The sequence below is a fragment of the Carassius gibelio genome, chromosome B3 (assembly GCF_023724105.1).
Source record: "Carassius gibelio isolate Cgi1373 ecotype wild population from Czech Republic chromosome B3, carGib1.2-hapl.c, whole genome shotgun sequence".
Classification (NCBI taxonomy): Eukaryota; Metazoa; Chordata; class Actinopteri; order Cypriniformes; family Cyprinidae; genus Carassius; species Carassius gibelio.
The window spans coordinates 19,391,820-19,418,444 of NC_068398.1; the positions used below are offsets into that span (position 1 = coordinate 19,391,820).

A 26,625-nucleotide genomic window follows, 5' to 3' on the forward strand; every position below is an offset into this window, starting at 1 on the left:
TTGTTTACTTGCACCTGGCTTCAGCACTCATTCATTTCACAGTCCAGATCTGATCTGCAAGCATCTGTTTGACCCAATCAGTAGTTTTAATAAACATGAGTAGATGTTATTCAGATATTCAGCTGAAGTTTATTTATTTGTGCCAATTCAAGTATTAGTGTTGGCTGACTATTCTGCATCATTTCAACCAAAAGTTAAAGTTCAGTCATTTCCTGGCTCTCATGTCAAACCTGTATGATGCTATTGATTTATGTCTTCAGTGAGAACCAATGAAAGCTTTCTGAAAGCTCTTTGTCATATAACAGATCGCTGTGATCTTGTCTGTCAAGGTCCATAAAGGACACAAGCGCCAAAAATAAAAAAAGAAGTCTATGTGACTCATGTGCTATTATTCCAAGTCTGTTTAAGTCCTTTTAATAGCTTTGCTTGAGAAACAGACCAAAACAGGAACAGACTGGTGCACCATTTTTACTTCTGACACATAATATCCTCAAGCCTGACACATCTGAAGGCACCATATTTTATTTTGAACATAAGGCTAATGGCTAGATTGTGAGCTCATGTGGCTTCAGAAGACTGTTCAAAAGTTTGGGGTTGGCGAGATCTTTTAGTGTTTTTAATAGGCCACCGATGCTGCGTTTGTTATTGAAACATACTTACCCCAAACTTTTGAACAGTAGTGTTACTGTTTAGTGTCTAAGTTCTAAGAGCTTTTATTTTTGTTGAACTGTGTCATAGCTAAGAAGCTAATATAACTTAGGCCTCAGATTTATTTTGTTCACTTTTCATTGGAAACATTGAATATAGAAAAGACTTTAGTATAGTATATGAAGGGGAAAAGAGTAAGGAACAGTGTCTGGAAATGGGCTTTGACCCTGCATCATGTCTAAGCATGCATGCTAACTGCATTCAAGGCCACAGCCCTGACTAAGCTCCGCCTACTTGTCAGCATGCCAGTTTACCTTATACCCATTTAACATTAACCACAAATGGTTGCCTTTACACGTCAGTCCACCACATATGTTCTGAGAACTAACAAGAATGCAGTTTCCTTTACGTTGGGTTTGTGTCATAGTGTCAACCACAGTTCTCTTTCTACTCGATGTGAAAATGTGTTCGAAGCTGATGAGAATGTGTCTTGGCATATTGTGATCATCAGACAGTAGTTGTGTATTGCAGTGCAATACTGGCTCGAACCAACAGCAATATGCTGCTCGCGTGCGGCGCGTCTCATGCTGGCTCATCAACTGATCCCAGTGTCCACACAATGTGCAGCAGGGGGCACCCAGACAGGGTGGCGACCACGCAGCCTGCAGGCATCCTAAATCACCCTGGGTCAGGCGGCCTCTCAGAGAAGAAGCTCTCTTTTGGGTCTTGAATTTCTTGCTTTTCTCTCTCTTTCGCTTCCTGGCTAAATGACAGCAGCCTAGTTAACTGTTTGTTTGGATTGGGTGTTGTTCTGCCTTATGTACAGTATGCATGTGTGTGCTGGCAATTGCGTGTTTCTTCAGTATTGGTTTCTTCAATAATCAATATCAATACAAATTTGTACCGTGTGTTTTTTTTTTTTTTTTGGTTCTATGATACATTTTTAGTAATTTTGTGAAATTTGAATATATTATTTAATTTGTTTTTAGGAAGCATAAAATGATGGCTAGGAAACTAGCTCTAGCAAAGCAAGGGACAAGTGAGATTTTTCTCCCTAAATATTTCAAAATGTAATTTCTACCACATAGTAATAGTCATAACATGGAACATAGGCGTTTCCACTATACATCATTTAAGGTTGGAGATCTTGTGATGGAAAGGATTCTGTAGTGCAAATATTCGTGCCAGATCAGAAAATGACAAAAAAAATGAATTCTTCTGTCTCCAGAAGTGGCCATAGTTGATGAAACCCAGCTGAAGATCAAATCTTAATAACTGAGCTATTATACGATCAGTGAGATGTGTTCGAATGCGCTGCAGAGGATCTTTCCTACAAACCCTTTACATACAGTCTTAGATACATTTAACTGTGAGGACCCTTGGACCCTTCCATCATGATGGAGTGGGATGGATAGATTTAGTGCAGGAGGGGAGAGACACTGTGCTTCCCTCGAGAGCGGGAGGCTCTTATCATGCCTTTGGGAGAGGCCTCAGGGTGACACTGTTAAAAGGATGGCACTCCCAAGTCGCTAAAAGCCTGTTAAAGTAACTGCTTTTATTGCTCCTATTCTGATTTCTCACTCAGTCTCGACCTTCGCAAGTCCTTGCACTGGAAATGAGGGCAAGCACGAACACTTGGCACTGAGAGGGAGGTGTGTGTGTGTAGGTCAAATCTGATTAGTGTAGCGTACTGTAGGAGTGTGAAAAGCACACTCTCACTCGTACGCACAGAGAAAATGTCATCACAGTCTAGTTACCCGGCCCACTGTTTTAATATAACTCAAAATGCTCATAATTAGAGGATCAGCTGAGGTTGCTTGGCTTCAGAGTTATAAAAAAGCTTTTGTATGCTTGTATATGATCCACATCTTCATTGAGTCAAAACAAAGATTCATTGATTCAGTCCTGTAGTTTGCTCCTGACCCATTTTACTTCCATAATGTGATGCGATGTGATTGATGGCGCAACAGGATATTCAGGGCCAAAAAAAATGAAGGACTGAACTTGATTTTGTAATTTAGGAATTGATTTGACCATGATAAATGGGTGTTCTCTAGCAGAATGGAGCCAGGCCAGCCCACATGACCTATGTGATGTCATTAGAAAATGAGCCTCGTTTTAGAAGTGATTTAAAATTGACAACGATTTTCCATCTTGGATATCATGCGCAGATGAACAGCGCACATTCAGACCAAAAAAGACTATTGACACAAGTTCAATTTGTAAGTTCAGTAGATTCTTTTTGCCTGTAGGACAATAAGCTTTGTTCCAAAACTTAGTGAGCTGCATTTAGAAGTAACATTTTTGTGACATCATAGATGTAAGCAATGTTCCAAAATCGTAATTATTCAGCATGTTAACTGAACTTGTTTTGGTCAGGTCATAAGGTTGCGTTGCATGCATCTCTTATGGAGAAGGCAGTCCCAGATTACATTACTTATAATTTAATAATTAATTTTATTAGCGATTAATCTAATCTAATCAGAGTTATTTTACTCTTTTGTATTTGATATTGTAGTATTTATACATGTTTTGAATTATATTATATTTTTTTGTATTCATTTTACGTTTAGTCATTTTTTTGATGTGTTTGTCATTTGTATTAGTTTTTTTAAATATATTTAACTTTTTTATTTTAATTTTAGTAATTTGTTCACAATAACAAATAGCTGTATTTTTAGTTAACAATAACAATTTAATTCAAATGAATTGCTTCATTATTTTGTGTGTGTTTTGTGCTTATTAGGCCTAGTTCTAATATTTCACTGATTCCAGAAAGATGTTGTTTGCCCCACGTCATGCCTGAATGGCTGATTGTTAGCTTAGCTTCTACTGCAATACCTCTACTCAAATAGTCTCCATTTTTATTGCACACAGATTTGCTGTCTATGTTGTATGTTCAAAACTTTCTCTGGTGAATGCTTCTATAAAGGGAAAGGGCTCTATTTTAAAGAGCTAAGGGCATGGTCTAAAGCGCACGCCGCAATTGCTTTTAGAGCATGTCTGAATCTACTTTTGCTAGTTTTTTTTTTTTTTTGTGGGAAAAATGCACCTAGCTCATGGTCTAAAAGGGTTGTCCCTATTTTTTTTTTTTTTTTGTGGGAAAAATGCACCTAGCTTATGGTCTAAAAGGGTTGTCCCTATTCTCTCAATGAGTAATGGGTGTGTTTTGGGCGTAACGTGGCTTAAACCAATCAGAGTCTCATTTCCCATTCCCTTTAAAAGCCAGTTGCGCTCGCGCCATTGGCGGATTCGCCGTTTAAATGGAATTTACAAGAGGAAAAAACCGAACACTTCTCCAGTGAGGGAACAGATCCCATACGTGTAATTCTGATACATGCAAATACTATCCATTATGACATGTAGGCATTTTTATATCTATGTAAACAATAATAATCTTAACATTTTTATAATAATAATAATAATAATAATATTTTAATCCTTAATTTTTAATTTTTTTTTTATGTTTGTGTGCTGCTGTGCATCCCTGTGTGTGTAGTAAGCAAAGTGTATGCATTTGTAATATGCACCCTCCCAAGCGCATATTACTAATGCGCTCTTTAAATAAAAAATAAATAAATAAATAAATATTGCGGCAGTCTTTAGACCAGGTTTTTGTTGGTCAATGGCGCAGTCTATTTCAGTTCCTCAAAATAGCAACGCACCAGCAATGCTCCTGAACACACCTCATTTTCAGACCAGCACGCCCATGAGCGCACAAATGGGCACAAACGTGTTTGCTATTTAAACAACGTGGCGCAGGATGTGAAAATAACAATTACGTCAGGTGGAAACAAGCAAAACACACGGGGTGTATGATAGCGCCCCAATTCTTAATCATCAGTTTCTGGTCTCGAACACATTGTCTGTCCTATGAGCTCTCTTAAATTAAAAAGTAACAAAATGTATTTACAGTGTAAAGTCTGTGTTGGTTTTAGTCATAAACTGTTTGAAGGTTGACATTTTTATACGATTTCCCCATTTTCAGCCATAAATGACTTCACAAGGCCATTGCTAAGCTGTGAAGGACTCGTTTTATAGATGAAGCTCAATGTGGGTACGTTTTAGTGCAGAAAGAGGGGAGCTAGTCTGCCATATACATAGTGTTTATACATACAAACAGCCACACACGTACAGACATGCACACAATGTCCCGTAAATCAGGGTCCCTGGGGGACGCCTGCCGCCGTTAACTCCTTAAGCGATTTAATAGGCCCATCCGAGGGTGGATTTATAGAATGATTTAGCACGTGTTGATTTCCTGCGCTTGTTTACTCGGACTTCTTCACAGAAAACTTTTATGGACTTTTAAAGGTTTTCAGTAGCCACCGTTGACATGCGAGGAAGTGAATTCAAGCTTGTATCAACGGCATGCGCCACAAAAGAGAGTTTGTGGGACCGTGACATAATCAGCATTTGTCCTCACAACTGTGGCCAAAACCACCACTACTGCCACCAGCTCTTTAGTAAGTGTTTGATAGCTTTTTAATTACCCTTTATGTTACATAAACACACATATTGAAGAGGATCACTGTAATTAAACGCCCCAACATTTGCGTTCAGCTGCCTGAAGCCTCCACATGTAATTCTGGCGTATATGGACCACAGCATTCCTGTAAGTTATTATAGAAAAGACTCATTCATACAAATATGAGTGTTTTCATCGGACATTTTTCTGGTTTTCTGGTTTTATTTGACTCAAGGATGAAACCCGTAAACTGTTACGCACATTATGTTTACTGTTGACCTGATTCATCAAACCGAAGAAATTACAACCAGGTGTCATTTTCATGCTTCTTGTCCCTCTTTCACTTCTTCTTTTCTCTCTGAACAGAGCTGGCAGTAGTGTACAGTACGGTCACAGAAGCGTACGCTTGTATGTGTGTGAGAGGTTATTTCTGAGTCTGCCTTAACAGATGTTCCCAATCCAGCTGTGACAGCCTCTGCCCGCTCTACATCCCATATCACAAACACACACACACACACACACACCCACACAATGGAAATGTAGCAGGCAGGATTTCTGTTGCAACAGATGCGCTGATACAGCAGGTTTGGATATAGTAGTCCCTTTAACAAGGTGAGAATGAAAAATTCATTGTGATTGATAATGAATTTCACTATATTTTTAGTTTTATTTTGTTTCTGTACTACTACTACTACTACTACTACTACTCAAAATAATAATACATAAAATTAATGTTTACTTTTTTTATTTAATATTTCTTATTTGAATGTTTTCCTCATAATTTCTGTGTATTTGTGTGTGTGTGTGTGTGTGTGTGTGTGTGTGTGTGTGTACATTCCATATCTCACACACACACACACACACACACACACACACACACACACACACACACACACACATAATATATACACACATACACATTATATGTGTGTATACTATATATAATACTATGTAAACACTGGGCACATTTTTGAATGATCATATGCTATTGATCTGCTGTGAAAAAAAATATTATATTAGTAATAAATAAATATTTATTACTTATTGGTGTATTGCAAAGTGTAGTGTTATGAAACATTTTAAAGCTTCATATATTACATATGTGACCCTGGACCACAAAACCTGTCATAATGGTCAGTTTTGAAAAAAATCAGATTTAGTATACATCATCTGAAAGCTGAATAAATAAGCTTTCATTGATTTATGGTTGGTTAGGATCGGACGATATTTTGCAGAGATACAACTATTTGAAAATCTGCAATCTGAGGGTGCAAAAAAAAAATTAAATAAATAAAAAAAGGGAGATAATCGCCTTTAAAGTTGTCCAAATTGAGTTCTTAGCAATTTATACTACTAATCAAAAATAAAGTTTTAATATATTTGCAGTAGAAAATTTACAAAATATTTACATGGAATGTGATCTTTAAATAATATTCTAATAATTTTTGGCATAAAAGAAAAAATCTATCATTTACACCCATACAATGTATTTTCAGCTATTGCTGCAAATACACCCCAGTGACTTAAGACTGGTTTTGTGGTCCAGGGTGAAGCTGACTGTGCTGGGCACTTCAGTGGAGAGTGGCCAATAAACACCCTTTCAATCAAGGAAATGGACACAGCAGACAGCTCTGCTTAAAACATGCAATTAGTGAGATGCATAGAGGCCAGGGCCATCCTGTGTGTGTTTGGAGCACACCTGTGACCACCCAGATTTATTGCCTCTGTTTGTAATTGTCAGCTGCCATCAGTAGATGAGAAGAAGCTGGTCCATTATCGGCTGGAGGTTTATGGGTGCATCTGTAAATCGTCACAGAGCTTGTGCTGTTGCTGGACCTGGGAGAGTCTGCTAGCTTTTAAAGCTACAGTGTTTGATTTCAGTCATCATTCTCTGGGGTTATAAGAACTTTGGCGACTTATTAGATCTTTTAGAGCATTGTAGGAAAAAGAACTTGTCCGATGCTGTGTCATGATTCATTCTAATGGTGGACCGGTGTCGTTGTTTTTCTGTGGCTGATATTTAGAGAAGATGGCCATTAGCTTATAAAATGCAGATAATACGGTTTCATGAGAGCAAATGAGAATTTAAATCAAAGAACACAATTTTACACAATAATTAGTCAGTATTAACTAAAAGAAGGGGGTGGGGGATCGAAGCCTATTAAAAAATGCTGTCGATAGACACAGGAATGAAGTGCCTGTATGAAATGGCTAAATAACAGTAACACAGTCTCATGGCTTTTCATAACTCATTAAGGTTTTGGTGAAGTAGTGGCTAATTCATGAATTTGTACAATCTCATTTCTACGTTTTCACACAATCGTCTCATGCCCCAGTGACAGTAATGTTTAGGGGCAGGCCTTTATGTTTACTTTTTTCGCATAATATGAATTCATATGTAACCAAACCTTGTAAAATCATTGTGTTTTCCTGTGAGATCGAGTTGGATATTTCTGTATACTACTATTCCTAAAATATCAACAATGTTGAAAATAATACTTTGTACAACCACAACTTGGAAATATAACTTAAAAAATATTTCTACATCATTTGCACACATAAACAGTGAATTCATCCTGCAAATACCATATACTTGCTATTTCCTTCTCAAACGTGTGATTTCTTACTGCCTGGTACTTGAAGTTTCACTTGTTAACCGTGCAGCAGGTGGTCTTGCCTTTACCGGATAAATTTGCTTTCCAAACTGTAATCTAACCGCTCATTGTAGTGTTAGCCAGATGCCTGAGTAAAGCAGCAGAAGTGTGTGTGCTGTGGTTTAAGGTGATATCAAAACGAGCTGAAGCAGAACAGCAATGCCATTACGTTCAATGAAAAAGAGATAAAGACACATTTAAGAAATTAGCTTTTATTTGGTGCCTTTTAATCACTCTTTACAACTGAAATCATTGCGTGTATGATTAGTAAACATTAATTGTATATTGATGCTTACTGAATGCTTGTTCATTGGTTGATTTCAGCTAGTCTCTATTAATCAGACGCTTGATCGTTGTTTCTTTGTGCGAGTGTGTATGAATATGTCTCCTGTGTTTGTTCCTTATTTGTGCCTTTGATGTGCATGATGTACGCCACATGTATCTAGTCCCTCTTAAGTTGTTTATCTTGATATTTGTGTGTGTGTGTGTGTGTGTGTGTGTGTCTGCATTCCCTTCCTGTGGGCCTCCAGACCAAAGCCTCCTTGCAGTGAGAGAATAGACTGGTTTATTGGAGGCCTGTCAGGCTCAGACTGAATTTACTGCTCACAGACAATGTTTATCACTCAACAGAGGGTAATGTGAGCAGAAAGCGCTGCAACCAGAGAGGGAGGGATGGAAATAAAAGACGCGAGGGAGGCGGCAAAGCAGATCCAGAGCCGGGGAGGGCTTTCAGGCCCTCGTCTCACTAGAGCTCATAAATCTCCAGACCCCATCCTGAGATATGTGTACTTACAGAGAAAGTGAAGAGAGGAAAGGAGGGAACCGAAAGGGGAGGCGGAAAGCAGCAGGACACCTTTCTATGCCGTGCTTTATTTTTTGCTGAAGCATGGAATATTTTGGGATCTCTCTATCGCTGAAGTGTTTGTGTGGTGTGTGTTTGTGTCCGAGTGGAATTTAGGGAGTGTGCATGAATCTATTTCATTCGGTTTTGAACACACCGCTAAGCCGTAATAGAGGCATCAATCACATTCACTCACACATAGAAAATCATATTATATTTGTAGCACTATCATGATTTAATTGCAAATTAATAATGTAAAGAGATTAAAAAAATAAAAACCATACATCAATGGAAAGCTTAGTTATTCAGCTTTCAGATGGTGTAGAAATCTCAATTTTGAAACATTGAGAATTTGACTGGTTTTGTGGTCCAGGGTCACATATTATATTATATATTGTATTATATTACATTAAATTACGTTAGATAAATATATAATTTTTTTGGCAGAATAATAGGCTACATGTTTTAAGGGAATGCAGGAATCAAAACTGTGCAGCAGGAAAGACTTATTACAGAAAACAAGTACTACTTAAACTGAGGACAAAATAACTGTGATCTGCTTCTAGTCAACACAAGTAAAGACTCTTGCTGATAATGAACTAAATCTGCTAATATGGGCTGACGGTCACTGATGTGTTGTGCATCTCTGGGAAGTCTGTTCCCTCACTGGGAAATCTTATTGTTGTGTATTGTCATATGAAGTTCTCTGAGTTTCTTTGGTGTGTGTGTGTGTGTGTGTGTGTGTGTGTGTGTGTGTGTGTGTGTGTGTGTGTGTGTGTGTGTGTGTGTGTGTGTGTGTGAGGGCCTGGTGCCTGGTGTGAAAGCCTGTGTCCCAAATGCCGTCCTCCCTCACACCTCGCATTCACACTTTCACACTCCACGGCTGCTGACATTTTACCGCGGTGTGGACGATGGGATGCGCCGACCGAGTGTGAGGTGCATCGTGGATGTTGTTAAAGGGACAGCTCTCAATACCTCTGAGCTTTTGTTTTAATATTTCTACCATTCGTTTTCCATTTTCCGTGCTTAATTTCTGCTGACATTAGTGTTTTTGTTTATGCCACATATGCCTATTTAACCCATCGCCTACTTAACCTGCCCAGTGTCTGTTTGTATTTCCTCTAATATGGTAGCCATGTCTAGTTGTAAACCATCTCTCTCACTCTCTCCTCGTCGCTCTTCCCTGGCCGTAGGCTCCCTATCCACTAAGGTGCTGAATAATTAATGGAGGCAGGCTGGGTTGATTAAAACAACACATCAGTCTGACCTCATTTAGTGAAGGCACGACTCAATGACAGGAACCAGCAGTGTCCTCCTGATGACAGATTACTCCTGACTGCGTGCGCTACTGTAAAGGGATTACAGTTTAACACACACACACAAATAATTAAGCACTTATGATGGTACACGTACTAAATATACCCATAAAACTGTCCACCTGAACGTGTTTAGAAACACTTTTTTACATGTGCAGGCTAAAGCTAGCAAGCTAACTAACAGCCTTTAAACTGTTTGTGGACCAGTGAAGAAAGCCAAGTTATAGCTACTGTGTCCAAAAGCCTTTTATTGAGCAAAAAAGTAAATATTATCTTCAGGAGAACTTCTGCTGACAAAAACATCTTGCTTACTTCTTACTTCCTACATTTTGTGAATCTGCTTTTGGCAAGCTTATTTATTTCTTGAATGTGTTACATAACGATTTGCTTTATAACTATTACTGACAGTTTTATGCCAGAGGCGTCCTTGCATTTGTTTGTCAGTATTTTTAGTCTCTGTGGATGTTGAGGAGTTAACGGTGAAAATACAACTTGTGTCTCTGCGTGAACTGGAAGTCATTGGCGCGGCGTCAGATACTGATTTTCCCGTGGTTGACAGCAATACGCTATGAACTTCTCAAACAGAAGACTGTCGCATTAAATCCAGTGCTGATTTCTGCTTGTATGTTCAGAAAATGTCTATTTTGAATATGGAATGAATGCCTATTGCCTATTTGTTTGGTAAAAATGGAAGTGTGATGCCTTGATTTGGGAACAATTTCATATAATAAACGTCTGGTAAAACTGTTGCCAAACCTGTTTGCCACCATGTCTGTGTCAGTCATGCCAGTCCAGCAGCTCACTGGAATGTACTGGAAAGAACCGATTGAGGAGGCAGACAGAAGGGGGGAAGAATAAGCCGCTTCTTTAGTCTACATCAAAAGGAAAAGTTCATTTGCTAATCATTTGTGGCACATGGAGCGAGTTCCTTTTCGCTAATTGTGTCCAAGAGTTGCTATTAGCATATCTGCTTTGATTTTGTACTCTGCCCTGTGGCAGCTGACAACGGCTGGTCTTTTTTTCTTATTTCTTTCTTTCCAATGAATACTGACTGAAATAAAATCATACAAAATGACTCATTAACATGTACTTTGTGGTCAAATCAGAGATTATAGAGTGTGTGCATGAAGCTTATGTGGATCTGTCTTAATATTTCTTATGTCAGAACAACCAAACCTTACATTTTGATGTCCAACATAGAATGAAAATACATTTTAGTAGTAGTTAATCACTTGAAATCACTATTTTTTTTTTCTTTAAAGAAATTAATACTTTAATACAGCAAGGACACATTGTATTAATTTAAAGGATCATGTTGCAACGAAAACTGGAGTAAAGGCTGCTGAAAATTCAGCTTTGCCATTACAAGAATTTAAAATATATTCAACTAGAAAACAGTGAGTTTAAATTGTAATAATATTTCACAATATTATCGCATATACTGTATTTTTCATCAAATAAATGCAGCACTGGTGAGACTTATGCTTACCAATTCCAAACATTTTTACTTTAGTCTATATCCACAGATGGGTCAATAGAGAAATGTTCTCAGTAGAGGCCTGTGAATCTTTTGAGTTTCACAGAGCACAAGCTAATAATTAGTTGCTATTGCTAAATCATAGAATATACTGAAATCCAAGATGAAATCACACAGGAAGAGTCAGACTGACGAGTATGTATGGATGGCATGGTTTCAAGCACTTCTTTCGAGGTTTTGTATTACACTGTTTCCCATCAGTCCCATTGTTGACGGCATACTGAATCATGGCCAGCTGATTCGGTCATGATGGTGCCAGCTAATAGTTTTGACTTGTAATTTCATTATCAGGTTTCTCTGGGGACTTTTTTTTTTCTCTCAAAAGCATCCCAATGTGTAGAAAACTTCCTGGTACTTTTTTTATTTATTTTTTTTGCTGAGCAGATACTGTAGTCTAAAGTTTCCTTCAAGTTAAGAGATATCTGAACCTTAAAAACTGTAAGGAAGGTGGGGGTGGGGGTTGGGGGGTGGGGCTGAGCTCAGCCCTTTTCAGTCTCAGTGTCCTGCTTGAAGACAAAGTAAAAACAGTATTTTGACATTTACAGGAGTGTTTTTTCTTCTGGCATGGAGGGTCTAGACAGTGGAGAATGTCGTGGTTTTGTTTGTGTGCTTTCTTCCATTTATAATTAGTTGAGAATTCAAATGAAACCATTTTTTCTGTGCTCTTATCATCATGCTAAATATTTCCTGGACTTCGAATGAATTTGATTAGGAAGTCTTGTACTCATTCACAGATCCTGAACAGTGATGCTATTGTACAACCGTATTATCTTAAGAGGCTAAATTATGAACACAATTGACCTCTCTTCTTGCTGCCGATCCGTGTTCAGGAAGCTAATGTAGAGAGCCGAACTGTTACTTGAACCCAAACAAAACAGGAAGAAGAAGAATGTTGTGGTCTTTCGCTTTTTAGTTTTTGTGGAACAGAAAGGTGATGTTTTGAAGAATCCTGGCCACCTTTTTCCATACAGTGAAAGTGAATAAAGACTGGGTCTGGCAAGACGACTCTTATGACAAAAAGGATTTATTGCCTTTTTTCCCTTATATAAAGCTCACAAATCAAATATGACACCTTCTGATGCTCTGTTTTAATGTCAACATGTGGTTACAATGCACATGAGAACTACTGCCAGAATGGTGTTGATATATCATTTGCAGTCATTAAATAACTTAAATTTGTGTCTGTTCCTCACATAAAGCTGCATGATTTCAGAAGATCAAAAGTATGAGTCATATGGACTACAGTACTTTTTATGGAGCTTTTTTTTTTTTACTTTTTAAGTTTGACAGACCCAGTTCCCATTCACTTTATTATTATTATTGTTATTATTATAAAATTTTTTTTCATCCCCTTGTCTTCTATGGAAATCATATGGCCTTGGAATAACATGAGAGTCAGTAAATCACGACTGAATTAAACTGTGAACTGTCCCTTTAAGGTTCGAAACCTTTCTATTTTCCAACCTTTAATCTTTCTACCACATTTTCCATTGTTAGCGCTATGTCATATGTTAATGTTGGATTAACAGACATTGACTGGTCTTGCACTCGTTTATCTTCTCAAGGTGTCAGCACATATTCTTTAACGAGGGAATCTTTTGTGGAGATGTATTGCATGTCTTTGCATTTGCATGGGGATTAAAGGGCAGATCTGTTTTATTGATCATGTCCTCTACTTTTTAAGCAGTATTAGAGGCAGACTTCAGTTTAAAAAGCACTGACAGTAAACTGTAAATCTTGTTTAGATGCAGACTATCGGATCGCACGCGATGTCAAAAACGAGCTGTAATTATACTGAAGAAATATCCTGTAGCTCATTGTCACAGTCTCATCCAAAAGAAATCTGGTCTGCTGAAATATGTGGAAGGGCTTGTGGAGTGACAGCATGCTTGTTTTCTTAGACTGGAGTTTGGAGACGGGAAGTGCAGTGGCTCTCCGAATGGGGACCAGAATGGCTGGCCAATTGCGCACGGGGGTCAGCGTGTTTGTTCCTGTTCATGTACCCCCTCCCTCCTCCCCCCGACCCCCACACGGGTTTGCAGCTGCTCTGGAGAATTAGGGGGAATCCCAACCTTACTAATAGTATAAACTGCAGGCCTCGCGTTAAGGAAGAAGCAAGGGACTCGAAATAGATCATGTCCTGAACGTAATTGAAGATTGTTTTAGAAATTCCCAGGAATGTGACATCTGCATAAAACATTTTGAGCGTTGTGTGCGAGTGCTTCAGATGGTTGACCTAATTAAGAGATCTACAGTGTGCGTAATCATTTTAGAATCGTTTTGCATGAGGTCATGGGAGTTGAGTGTGGAGCCTCTTTCAGGATCATGTAAAAACAGCATTATTCATCCGAAGGCAAATGTGAGTTACTCCTTCAGAGTAAGACCCAGATGTGAGAGCTGGACTGTTGATGGGGAGGGGTGGGGGGGTGTTCCAGATGGTCCACCCGGGCCTGGTTAAATATTATCAGTGCACTGGCCTCCCCCACCACCTCGCTGAGCCTGTAATCCATCGTAACTACCCAACCCTCTTTCATCTCCCTTCTCTTTTTCCCCCCTTCGCATTTCCCTCAGAGAAGTGGATTATAGGAGGAGCTCGTTCTGCATTCAAGAAGCACACTAGAAATGGATAGATCTCTTAATATCAGATACAGTGTCAGATACAGTGGACTGCATGTACAGATGTAGAAATACACTGAGATGCTCATATTATAGCTGCAGTGTAGCATTTGAAAAACCCACAAATCTGATCATCTTCATGACATGTAAACATATTTTCATGTAAGTTGGTAATGCATTTTCTACCCAATATTTAAGCACTCTTAGATGTATTCATCTGAAGAATAAAATAAATGTGATTTAATCTCATGACTTCCTGTCTTTAAAAATGAACATAATGTTTTTGTTATTGTACCTTAAGTTATTAGCACCTTATATATATATAGCTATTCAGCTATTCAAGCATTGTTTTAGCAAACACTCATTCGTTCTGCCTTCATTCTGGTATGTAACGCCCACTTGTCCTCTTTGAAATACTTCACATTACAGAAATAAAATGGGTTGCGGACAGCAGTCCGTGCAGACTTTTTAGAGCATGCATCATATCATTCTGTATGAGAATATGATAACCAAATGGCTCATTAACATTTTGCCTCTTCATTTACTTCTCAAGGACTAAACCTTCACTCTCTTTGTGTTTGTTCTGAAGCACTCAGCCTCTCATTGCTCCATGAGTCCTGATCGTCCCTTCCCATCCCGTCCGTGGCCTCCGTCTGCCCTCTTCCCCGGCGCAAGTGCATGAGAGCGTTTGAGGAATGCTGTGCCTCTATTGTAATTGTATCGAGGGGAGGGAGAAAAATGGGTTAATTACCCTCTCAAAGTGGCCAGTGCACTTGGAGAGGAGGGTCAAACAAGTCATAATGGTGCATTTGCCAGGCCATTGTGAGGGTACTGTAGCAGAGCGGCCAGCTCTTGTTCCCGCTTCAGACCATTTTAGGGGGCTTTCGCTGATTAAAGGGGGGATTTGCGTCGGCTGCTTTCATGGGTTCTTGGCCAGGAGAATCGATATGTCAATAGACTCAGTATCTATATGCAAAGCAGGGGTTTGGCCAGCACATTCAGAGCTTTTTGATATGCATGGGGCTTAGGCTTAAGCCACTGGCAGTAAAGACCGAGGATTATCACAAAGGCTGCTTGATGTTCTTATGTGTGGTGATATGGGGTCCTCCATGGGGAGTGGGGCTGCTTTGATAAGATAGAGAGCTGGTGGCCTGGAAGACATAATGGCTGTGCTCTACCAAGGTGCGTTTGATGACTCAGAACTCCTTTAAACTGAGAAATTGCTGGGTTTTGTTTTGGCCGCCAGATTTCCTGACCAAGGCCCACCATCACAACGTAGTCCCGTTGGGTCCTTTTTGTGTTTGCCTCCATGTGAAAGAGAGAATGAGAAATCAAAAGCGAGAGTGTCGGGGGTGAGGGTCTTTCCTCTAGGGGATGTCAAGGTAATGGGCCTGTTTAGAGAGCAGCCCCTATCTGTCTCACATCCTCTCAATATCTCTCTGTCGTGCTGGGAGTAGAGATGATGGGGCTTCCTTTCATGCCCTTTCCATCCACAGAAGATGGAGTAGTGCGGGGACACCGGTCGGGGTCAGCGGACCTCCCCCACCCCGTCCTCGGCTCCACCTCACTCTTAGGCTCTTTGAAATGGTGATGATGATGGGCTGACCTCTGCTGCCCCCGATGCGACGCCCTCAATGAGTCTTGGGTTTGGTAGATCATTCCACTGCCCCCGCTTTTCCCTCCCCAGAGCTCCACAGCAACCGCTGCCCCGGTCCCGGACACATTTGTCATGTCCAGACCCCGCAAGCTGCACCTCTATGGGGCTTTTGTTCCTCAACCTGCTAGCTAAGTAGGGGTTTTCAGTTGGACCATTAACATTTGAACCAGCTCTACACATTGCCCTATTGCGCTCGATCTGCGCCTGGGCCTTTACTAGTGAAAAGAGCAAGAATTCATCATATAAGTATAACATGTGCATATATATACTGTATATATATGCACATGTTATACTAATATTATTACAAGTTTTAGAAATGCACATTTAAAATTAGCTTGAGTTGAATGTAGTTGGGTTGCAGATGTACACTTATTTCCATTAACAAAAAGAGTTCCTGTTTCACAAAGTATTTGTGAAAATTATAACAGCCTCATCTTTCATACACATGGCCCGAGGGGGGCACGGACCCCAGGTTGGGAACCACTGATAAAGGTCACTATACACCACAAAAGACCAATGATAACCCGTTAAGAACTGTTAATTGTGGGGTTGATAATGAAACTATATAGTATGATGTGTTAGATGATAACAATAATCATACCATAGCAGTAGCACAGGACTAAAAAAAATTATAAATACATTTCATTGGACAAAAAAAATGATATTCAGACAAATAACACACACATGTATACCTTGAACATACTCGGCTGATCTTATACAAACAGTCATATGTGTCATTGAGCTGTTTATCTGTTGTTTGGGTCAGTAGAGGTCAGAAGGTCAATAGAGTCTTATGATGCGTATACTGGGGGACAGGTGACATGGACTTGACCACTCATGCTGTACCTTAAACTTAAAAGAAACTGCCCATCACCTGGCCATCAGAATTAGATGAGATCAAATGTGTTGACTATAACAAAATAGAGATGCATTAAAGGGATAGTTCACCCAGAAATGTTTATTTATTTCAATAGTTTTATTTATTTATTTATTTTTTCATAAAATCAAAGCTAATGGGGTCCAAAACAATATGAGACACTTTAGACATTGTCTGGAAGCTTTTTTCTGCAACATAAGAAAACAAAATGCATTGGTAAATCATAATTATGAAATTATGAGAGAAAATGTTATTATTGGTAATTATTTAAACAAATAATTACTAATTTAAACAATTATGAAATGTTTGGCTTTTCATGTCATGATTATGAATTTTGTCATTATTTTAACCTTATTTTCCTAATTACAGCTTAGTATCTTATAATTTCTTATTATTCATATCTTATAACTTTTTTTATCTAATAATTTAATATTTCATAAAAATAACTTCATGTATCTCATAATGCTACCTGACTCATAGTTATATTTTAGGATCTCAGATTTTCATTACTTCAAATGATTTCGGAAATGCAAATGAAGTGACACGAGGATGAATAAATAATGTCAGAATTCTTGTTTGGGGTGAACTACCTTTTTAAAGTCTTACAAAAAATAATAATAATAATAATAAAAGGATGTTTAAAATTACGGGAGTGCATTTAAAAATCTTTGGTGATGACTATATAATTATAAATCTGTAATGATAATGTAGATGTCTGACATTCACCCTCAAGTACACAAACCCACATTCAAACAAACAAACAAACAAACAGCTCACCATAAGGACGGTAAGATGCTGGATCTATTCTCATCACTTAATCCTTGACCTTGAGCCAAGAGTAATGAGACTAGTCAACAGCCTTCACCCGCTAACATTACACATCTGGCAGAGAGGTTGACGGTAGCTAATCTCCACCATATGTTTACCACAGCAGTAAGCATCAGCTGGCATATAGTGACAGTACAAACCTTTCAATGCATTTATATTGTACCATAATTTACAAAAGTCCATGACATTTGGTTATTAATGACTATATAAGAATAACCCTCTTTTTATGTCACTCGCTTTCAGGAAATTGCTTCAGCGAGGTTCACAGAAGAGTTAATAGCGTGCATGTCCGGAGATAGCGATCAAGGTTATGTCGATCGGTTTAAACATACTGCTTATGTGATTGCATTTTATGGGAAAATGGTTCACTTTGTCCTATGCAGTTTTTATATAGCTGGAGTTCAAAAGCTGTCACCGTTGAGAATGTCGAATGGTATCTTTCTCTTGACCTTTGTCTGTGTTAATAGCATGCGGCACATCCATACTGTGCTACTTTATAATGAGTCAGCACTGGCTCTCATTGTAACAGTATTGAATGATGGCCCCTTCCTATCCGACAGATTAAAGGCATTGTGGGTGAATGCAAACACCCATCTGTTCATCAGGGCCGGGCATTCTGGGACAAACTGGGTCATGTGACTGACAGAATAATGATAAGCATTTAAACCTGCATGCTATCAGTATGCTAACACATCGCAAACCCAATCTAACAGCGTTGACATTGCATAATATGTGCTCTCTTGCATTCGCTCCTTACAACATATATTGTGCAGCATTGATAAGAAGTCGAGCTAGAAAATAAAGAAGCTTTTTTTATGCGTATTTAGAGGAAGTGAAGTGGGGGAGGTGGATTGAGGGTAATAAATAGCCTCACACTTTCATGTTGCCAGCAGGTTTGCTCATGCATTTCCTCCTAAAGCCCCATAAAGTCTTTGAATTCCTAACAGCCGCCATACAACCCCCTCCTCCCCCGATATACTGCACCTCTCCACTCCTGCAGTCTCAAGGTATTGACAATCTCAGCTTATTTGCCTCCATCAATGACATATGTAGCTTATTATACTAGTCTGTTGTTGTTTTTCTCCTCTAATACACCACACAATTGTGTTCGAGCAATTGTCAATTAAAAACAGTATCGATGCTGTGTAATCAAGTCACTAAAATTAGTTCTTAAGTCAAATTTCAGCTTATTGTGTGTGTAGTCATGGTTAAATTAGAGACATTTGCAGGCAAAATGGTCCATTGTCAACTGGTAGCAATGTATGAAGCACAGATCACACAGAAAATGTGCATGACCAGTTGAACCCGATGTGAAATCTGCAGGGGAAAGCTTTCGCTGAAATTCTGAAGTGCATTCCTTTTGAAATGACTGGATTTAGCCTGGATTTAGTGCTGAGCAATGCTAAATGTGATCACACCTTACCTGTGTTTACTGTTTATATAGTTTTACAGTTTGGCCTGTGTTATGTCTTCCATGAAACATTTAAACTGGCACAAATGTAAAGCAGTATTATTTAGAGCCAGCCATTTCCCTCCTCCCTGACCATTTCATAGCTAGATTTATATGGGTCTAGTTGAATTAAAAGGACTGTCCATTAATAAACGTGTATTTATTGAATGAGTGGCCTTTTGTGCGCAGGCTAATATTTTAGATGGTGAAAAATCAATACAGTACCTCTTACATGTCAAGGACACAAATGTGAGGGCTGAAGCCGGAAAATAAGGGGAGGCTAATACGTCGTTTCACTGATGGATGGAGCCATCAGCGGATGGCAGCAACCTTGGTGCGTTGAGCTGACGGATGCTGTAGGGCTGCAGCCCGAGTGTTCATTGCCTTGTTATGAACACTACTCTCCAGACAGCGTCTATGGATTTTGTGGTGGGAAACTAGATAGTGTTGCAATGTGTTGTTTACCTCAGTTTGTATTGATAAAGCAGTCTTAGGGTCAGTGAGTGTCTGCTCTTTACAGAGACAGCATGGTGGTAACTGGAAGAGATGATCTGTGTGTAGACCTATTGTTATTATTATTAAGTAGATGTTCTGGCATTTATAGTGCTTCATTTGAACTGATTAGAATTGTAATAGGCTGGTAAAAAATAATAAAGATAAAAAAGTCATGTTTGATCAGACAGCCACTTTAAGTTGAGAAAACAAAATACAAGATATAAGTATTAATACAAACACTACACAGTGTGTGTGTTTAGGTACAGTCAAACCAAACCTTATTCAGACACCAACATTTCCCACATTATCACAGTTTATTTGCAATAGTTTAGAAAATGGTAATAAAATATGACAATAAATTAGAGTTAAATTGAATTTGGTTGAATAGCTGTCAGCTGTTAAATTTAAGTACAAAATTAGATAATACCAATTTAGGTCAACCAATTGCCAAGCAATGCTTAATTTTGTTCAGTCTGTGGTGTAAAAAGGTTGCATTTACAATTAAAGAAAAAACACTTTAGCAAAACATGGTCAGGTCAAAGTGTCTGAATAATTTATGGTCCCAATTTGTATTCATTTTAATGGTAGTGCACTGTATGAAGAAATGTTTGGGTATAATATGTCACCGTTTCACTGTCATTCCAAGTTCCTCCCCCGACTGCTGGATGTTTGGGGGGTCACTGGGGCTCTTACAGGGGCAACTATACGTCAGCTAGGGAGTGTGTGTATATATATATATATATATATATATATATATATATATATATTTATAGCAAAGTTTCCCTCACCTTTACACGGCAAAATGTGTAATTTTAAACATAGTATTTATTAATAAGATTAAGGGATGCATAATATTTAAATTCTTACAAATGTTATACACAAGTTTATATAAGATGTATTATATAATTGTACATAAGTTGGAACATTTTGTCTCAATATGATACAGTAATTAAGCCTGAGCTATATAAAACTTTAAAACAAAAATACTTATAAAATGTTTCTTTCAAAACTTTATAATCCAACTGGCCTCACGCTTGGATAACTCTGGTCCAGTTTCTTTTTAACATGGTCTGTAATTTTTTTTTTTTTTTTTTTTTTTTTTGAAGAAGAAGAAGAAGAAGAAGAAAACGGGAGTCAAATACATGTAAACTTGTGTATGTACACACTTTATACTTGAGCTTGTTATGGCGACAGATCCTCGTAGATGGCTCACATTGATAAAACCGAGATTAGGTGTATCGGCAGCCAATCGGAGAGCGGCGCAGTCAGACTGGGGGTGGACGGGGGCGGGGTTTGTGCGCAGCTGCTGACACTCGTCAAGAACTGCTGTATGGGATAGCCTGGGAAGTGCGTGTAGACTAGAGTTAAGGGCCGTACACACCGGGACGAATATCGGCGCGCGTTATTCGCCAGCGTTTTCCAACACGTTTTTTGTGTTCACACCCAAGCGATTTTCGCTGACGATGAGCCGAGTGAACATGCAAATTCATTCCCTGACATTAGATGGCGCTTAATGTAAAACAGAAATACCCCTGTACACAAGGTGGCGCTGCGCAACTTTACGCTTCTTAAACTCGCTTTTCACTCAGAAGAAGAGTGCAAGTATTTACGCGCTTGTCAGAATCATACAAAGAAAACATGAATATTTCAAGCACCAGTAACTCTAGCTCCAGTTCCAGCGATGAAGAAATTATTGTTCTGTTGAATGAGGAAAGACGCCGGAAAAGACGCCGATTTTGGGTACATCCCATAGTTACGAGAAGAGAAGAACATGGGGAGTTTTATCGACTGGTACAAGAGCTGAAAATGTATCATGAGCGTTTTCGGGGGTATTTTAGAATGTCCGTCAGTGAGTTCGAAAATTTACTTCAACAACTGGCTCCCTTGCTGACGAAAGAACAGACACACTACCGTAAACCAATCGACCCAGAACAGCGTTTGGCCGTGTGTTTACGGTGAGTTCGTTTACATAATTCTTCACTTCAAAGAATGTTGTAAAAACATATGTGGAGCGTTGTTAAAAATTAGTATTTCTATTTCAGTTTTCTAAGCACTGGGGACTCGTACCGCTCTATTGTGTTCAGCTTTCGACTTGGTGTGTCAACTGTGGCTTCGATAGTGAGTGAAACCTGTGATGCATTGTGGCACTGCCTCAGAGATGAACATTTGCCAGTGCCTACTGAAGAGATGTGGAGGAGTACAGCCAGGAGATTCCATGAAAGATGGAATTTCCCTAACTGCTTGGGAGCCATGGATGGGAAACACATATTCATCCAGGCCCCTGCAAACTCTGGTTCTCTATACTTTAATTATAAAGGTACATTCTCCGTTGTATTGCTGGCCTTAGTTGATGCAGATTACCGCTTCCTGGTGGTTGATGTGGGGAGCTATGGCAGCAACAGTGATGGAGGAATCTTTGCCAATTCTGTACTGGGAAAGGCACTCAGAAATGGAACTCTGAATGTTCCCCCACCAAGTGAACTTCCAGGTGCTCCTGAGCTGGGAAAAGTTAACCATGTCATTGTGGCGGATGAAGCTTTTCCGCTGAAACCATATCTCCTCCGGCCATACCCTGGACGCCGCCTCCCCACAGACAAGAGAATTTTCAATTATCGTTTGTCTCGGGCACGGCGCATCTCTGAAAATGTATTTGGCATCCTCAGTCAACGCTTCCGGGTTTTCCAAAGAACTTTACAGGTTCAACCAAGTGTTGTTGACAAAGTTGTCAAAGCTGCTTGTGCGTTGTGCAATTATTTGCGCCCGAACGGAAATGACCAGAATCGTGCCACAGAGGATGACCATGATTGTGAGCAACCACTACAAGGCTTTGAACATTGTAGGGGGCAGCGGGCATCTGTGGAGGCCCAAAATGTCCGAGAACTGTACAAAGAGTACTTCAACTCACCAGCAGGAGAAGTTGCTTGGCAGTATGACCATGTGAACCATGCTCTGGGGAACAGATAATATCAACCTATAAATTTGAGCCATTTTAATTACATTTTCCATTGAGAAAACTGCTAGTGTATGTGTATATATACAATTTCTGTGAACTTGAATACACTATCAAATCTATTGCATCTGATTCTTCATTAATTAATATGGCAGCACTCACCACAGCAAATTAAATATTTTTGATATAACATGTTCTATCAAAGTTAAAGCATAGTTTTTTTTTGCAAAAAGTAAAGTATTTGGTCACTTCAACATATACTTATTTACAACTAAATGTAAGTTGTATTTTTGAAAATGTGTATTTTTAATAAACATTTTTACTAGCATTTTCTTTAAAATGTTCTCATTCCCTGCACAATGCTGTGCCCAAAATGGTTATGTTCCTGTAGATTGATAACTGTTGCCTATAAATGCAGTGACTCCATAATTAGCCACATAGCTATTTCAATAAGAGGTCAAGAATACTTATGTACAAATATATGCCAAATCCCAAAATATGTTACATTACTTTCAAGTCACTTATGCACAATTTCTTTTGGAAAAATGAAACATTTTTTAATGAACTACAAGTTGCAATAACAATCACAAACATAAAGTAAAAAAGGGCGTCAGAAAAGGTTGTGCAAATAAGTCACAATGACTGTAGTGCAAGTGAACAATAGTGCAAATAAACATTTATGAAACGGCCATTTTCAACTAAATTTCTTGAATGTAAAAAAACAAACAAAAAAAATACAGAATTAAAATGTATACAGTAAACATCTATTAGGGTAGCCAAGAAGTTGTAGAGCAGCCATAGTTTGTTGGGGTCTGTGGGGGGACCTGATGGTAGGACACCGGTGACTGCTGTGGAAAAAAAGCAGAAGAGGCCTGGCCAAACTCAGCATCATGCAACAGCTGATGTATTTTTAATTTGACTGAAGACTGTACGGCTGGGGACAATCTCCTTAGTGCTGGTATCAAGCCAAGAGCAAACAAGTAATTTTCATCATTTTGTTGCTCTCTTCGTTGCTCTCTGCGCTCCTCTTTCTCTCTTCTGCGTTCCTCTTTCTCACTTTCCCTGGCTTCTTTGGATAAAAGGTACCGGTCCAACAAGTCTGGTGTCTCTGGCCGTTTTCTTTTGTTGAAAGTAGACCTGGTCACAGTTGGGCTGGAGAAGGATGATCCTGGAGACGTGCTTGCTGATGCTTCTTCTCTGTCGCTGACTTCTTTTTGAACCACCACTTGCTCAACCCCTTCATTCATATTTTCAGGAGAAATATTGCTGTGAACACTGTAAAGACAAATTCAGTTTACATCAGAAACAATAACTCACACTGTGGGCCATGCCACACTTCATACCCATCTTGACAAAATACTCCAGAGCTTAATGTTTAATCACTAATTTAGTTTAGATTCATACAAATTTTAATGTACCATATGTCAGGCAACAAAATTTCAGCAGAGGTTACCTATACACAGAACATAAACTAATATATTGAACTAGAGGTGTGATCGCATGGTGAACAGGGAACATGCAATGATATCATGTTAATCAATGTTTAATGTCAATGCATTATAGCAGAGCTCACACAGCTATGTATTGTAATGTTCTAATAATATTACCTTCGAAATTCAGTTGATGTTGCGAGGAACTCCATGACCTTCATAAATTTCCACGTCTTCTTGTTTTTAGCAGCCTGTCCACTTCGGCAATCATCTTCGCGCTTTTTTCGTGTATATGTATCTCGCAGGCTTTTCCATTTGTGTTTTACCTCCTCCACTACAGCACACAAACGATGGCGATTGTCAAACGTTTGTAGGAACGTACATGAAAGACAATTAAATTAAATGAAACTCACCATCAAGGCCCATTTGCTGTGCAATACCACTCCATAACAGTTCTCTTTTATCAAGATTTTTGTAATCGCTGTCACGTTTGTCATATAGTTCTTTGTGTTCCGACACCAACGAGACCAGCAACTCTACATTCATCTTGCCTTGCATCTTCTTCGTCTTATTTCTTCCCGGCAGTGTAGACGCTACTTGGCGTATATCTTCTTCGCCGTTACGTATGTGTGCTCACAGCAAGACAGTTTTGTGTTTGAGCGCCCCCAAGTTGTGTTTTACTGTAACTTCAGAAGCTCCAGACACGTGTGCAAAAGTGCCATTCTCATTGGTCGTATAGTTTTTGACGCGGTGCGTCAAACCAAAAAAACGAACCCGAAGCGTTTTTTAAAAAATGACTCTTTTACGCGTGGCGTTTTTCGCGTCGGTGTGCACACTCACATTGGCGCCCTTTGTTTAGTCACGAGGCGTTAAACGTCGGCGAATATCGCGCGCGGAATTCGTCCCGGTGTGAACAGGCCTTTACCCTGTCGAGGAGCGCTTCGGGTTTTCAGGGAGAAATTTCCCACAAGTTTGCGAGGGGTTCGACACAGGATGCAAAAGCCATTATTTTGAGCTCGCGTCTGGAAACACTGGATCAAGTTCGTCCCGCGTCTGATCTGCAGCCTCCAGCGGGATTATTCACAACACCAAACCTCCCCTCTCTCTCTCTCATCGACGCAAACGACTGCGTGTTTACAGTAAATATGCGTCAATGCGTCGGCCTGTTAACGAATAGCATTTAGAAGACGTTTCGTTTGGGGTAAGGAGGCGTTTGGGAGCTTTTCAAGATAAACAGTTTTCGGAGGTTTTCTGGTCTCGGCTGCTAACAGTTACTCATGTAACAGTTTCACATCGATCTCGGGGTCTCTTATAGAGACACAGTTTCAACAGCTCGCTGTGTTGCAACAACTGGCGCAGGATTTTAACATCTGAAGAATGTAGTTCATTCCCCGTGGACAGCGCGTGCTTCTGCTGAACTGATTTATATAAACACACCGAGATCAAGATCAGCGTCTCTCATCAAGTGTGAAATCGCACCTCTTGCTTCCGTTTTGTTTTTTTGAGTAGGGTTTTTAAAAATTGTAACCTGCTATTTTCCCGTTGCATATAACATTTCGAGTCTTTTTTTTTGCTGCGACTAGAAGGAAGCATTCACTTTTGGAGATTATTTGCTTTTATTGCACGATGTACGAGAGTGTGGACGTTGTTGGGCTGACCCCTAGTCCGAACCCGTTTTTAAGCATGGATTACTACCACCAGAGCCGCGGCTGTCTGATCCCGGAGAAAGGCCTCGTGTCGGGAGCGGCGCGCGGCTTCAGGACCCCGCACTGGAGCGGCTCCAATCACTGTAGGTGGCCTATTGTTTTCTTTATCCTTAACACAGTCTCTGATCTAACATTATGCGCACAATTTCATTCCGAGTTCCTCCCCCGACTGCTGCATGTTTGAGGGGTCACTGGGGCTCTTACAGGGGCAGCTACACGTCAGCTAGGGAGTGTGCGTGTTTTTCCATCGTGTATACATGTTGGCTGTGTCTCAAACCTAGAGAGCTGACTACCTAGACAACTGCTAATGCACTACCTGTGATATATTTGACTGCCTGTTGTTATAGAATAAGCCTCAATTTAAACACTTGTTTCCTGTCAGTGTGATATTAATTCATTGAGAACATACGAGTACTGTATATTTAGTGGGGCTTTATGAAATGTTACTTTTAATAATTATATAGTGAATCAGTACAGACACTTTCAGGAACTGAATTTGCACCATATTTCTATTGATGTTGTGATGAATGAGTAACAAACTAATCAAAGTAAATGTATGTGGGTTCAAATTCCTTAGGCTTTGAGGGTCAAAGGTCAATTTGAGGCAGTTTCTCCCAGTGACCACTATCCATTAGGCCTACGTTGTGTCAATTCATAGAAACCATTAACTTGTTTTAGTTTTGTTTCTAGTTTTGAATGATTGTGCATTTAGTGCAGTAGTGTTTCATAACTTCAGTAGTAGAAAGTTTCTTTTAATGTGGTGGCCTACAGATCAGATTGGTTTAAAATTTCATATTCAAACAGTATTTACATGAAAATCAGGTAAACGTTTAAACGTATATTAAAGGGTTAGTTCACCCAAAGATGAAAATTGTCATTTAATGACTCACCCTCATGTCGTTCCAAACCTGTGAGACCTCAAAAAAACATAATCAAAGTAGTCCATGTGACATCAGAGGGTCAGTTAGAATTTGTTGAAGCATCGAAAATACATTTTGGTCCAAAAATAACATAAATTAGGCTTTTATTTTGTTGTTTTTTTTATTTAGAATTTGTTCAGCATTGTTTTCTCTTCCGGGTCTGTTGTGAGTGCGTTCAAAACACTGCAGCGTCGTGAACGCACACACAGCCAACCAGGAGAAAAGGCTCTCG

At 39.3% G+C, this 26,625-nt stretch overlaps 3 protein-coding genes across 5 annotated transcripts in view; 2 read left to right on the top strand and 1 right to left on the bottom strand.

Annotated features, from left to right (window-relative positions):
• The window catches only part of rarab (retinoic acid receptor, alpha b), a 107,522-nt gene that overhangs the window by 49,525 nt on the left and 31,372 nt on the right, over window positions 1–26,625 (top strand). Inside the window, exon 1 of one of the 3 annotated variants that reach the window (XM_052553322.1) lies at window positions 24,694–25,556. The exons of the other annotated variants lie outside the window; for them this stretch is intronic. Coding sequence (XP_052409282.1) covers window positions 25,394–25,556 — 163 coding nt within the window. The 5' untranslated portion in view covers window positions 24,694–25,393. Of the gene's footprint in view, window positions 1–24,693; window positions 25,557–26,625 lie in introns of those variants that run through there. 3 annotated transcript variants of the gene reach the window in all.
• Window positions 20,749–22,457, top strand: LOC127953950 (uncharacterized). Its single transcript, XM_052553326.1, has 2 exons — window positions 20,749–21,342; window positions 21,430–22,457. Exons 1-2 carry the CDS (start codon window positions 21,026–21,028, stop codon window positions 22,349–22,351), a joined length of 1,239 nt encoding a protein of 412 aa, XP_052409286.1. The 5' UTR covers window positions 20,749–21,025; the 3' UTR covers window positions 22,352–22,457.
• On the bottom strand, window positions 22,869–24,657 carry LOC127953951 (uncharacterized). The gene is made up of 3 exons (XM_052553327.1): window positions 24,181–24,657; window positions 23,945–24,101; window positions 22,869–23,612 (listed from the first exon to the last, which is right to left on the bottom strand). Exons 1-3 carry the CDS (start codon window positions 24,323–24,325, stop codon window positions 23,105–23,107), a joined length of 810 nt encoding a protein of 269 aa, XP_052409287.1. The 5' UTR covers window positions 24,326–24,657; the 3' UTR covers window positions 22,869–23,104.

Coding starts and splice junctions, on each gene's coding strand:
- LOC127953950 (XM_052553326.1), top strand. CDS start 21,026: ATGAATATTTCAAGCACCAGTAACTCTAGCTCCAGTTCCAGCGATGAA. Junction 21,343..21,429: donor CGTTTGGCCGTGTGTTTACG/GTGAGTTCGTTT, acceptor TTTCTATTTCAG/TTTTCTAAGCACTGGGGACT.
- LOC127953951 (XM_052553327.1), bottom strand. CDS start 24,325: ATGCAAGGCAAGATGAATGTAGAGTTGCTGGTCTCGTTGGTGTCGGAA. Junction 24,102..24,180: donor ACAGCAAATGGGCCTTGATG/GTGAGTTTCATT, acceptor TGTGTGCTGTAG/TGGAGGAGGTAAAACACAAA. Junction 23,613..23,944: donor ACATCAACTGAATTTCGAAG/GTAATATTATTA, acceptor TTGTCTTTACAG/TGTTCACAGCAATATTTCTC.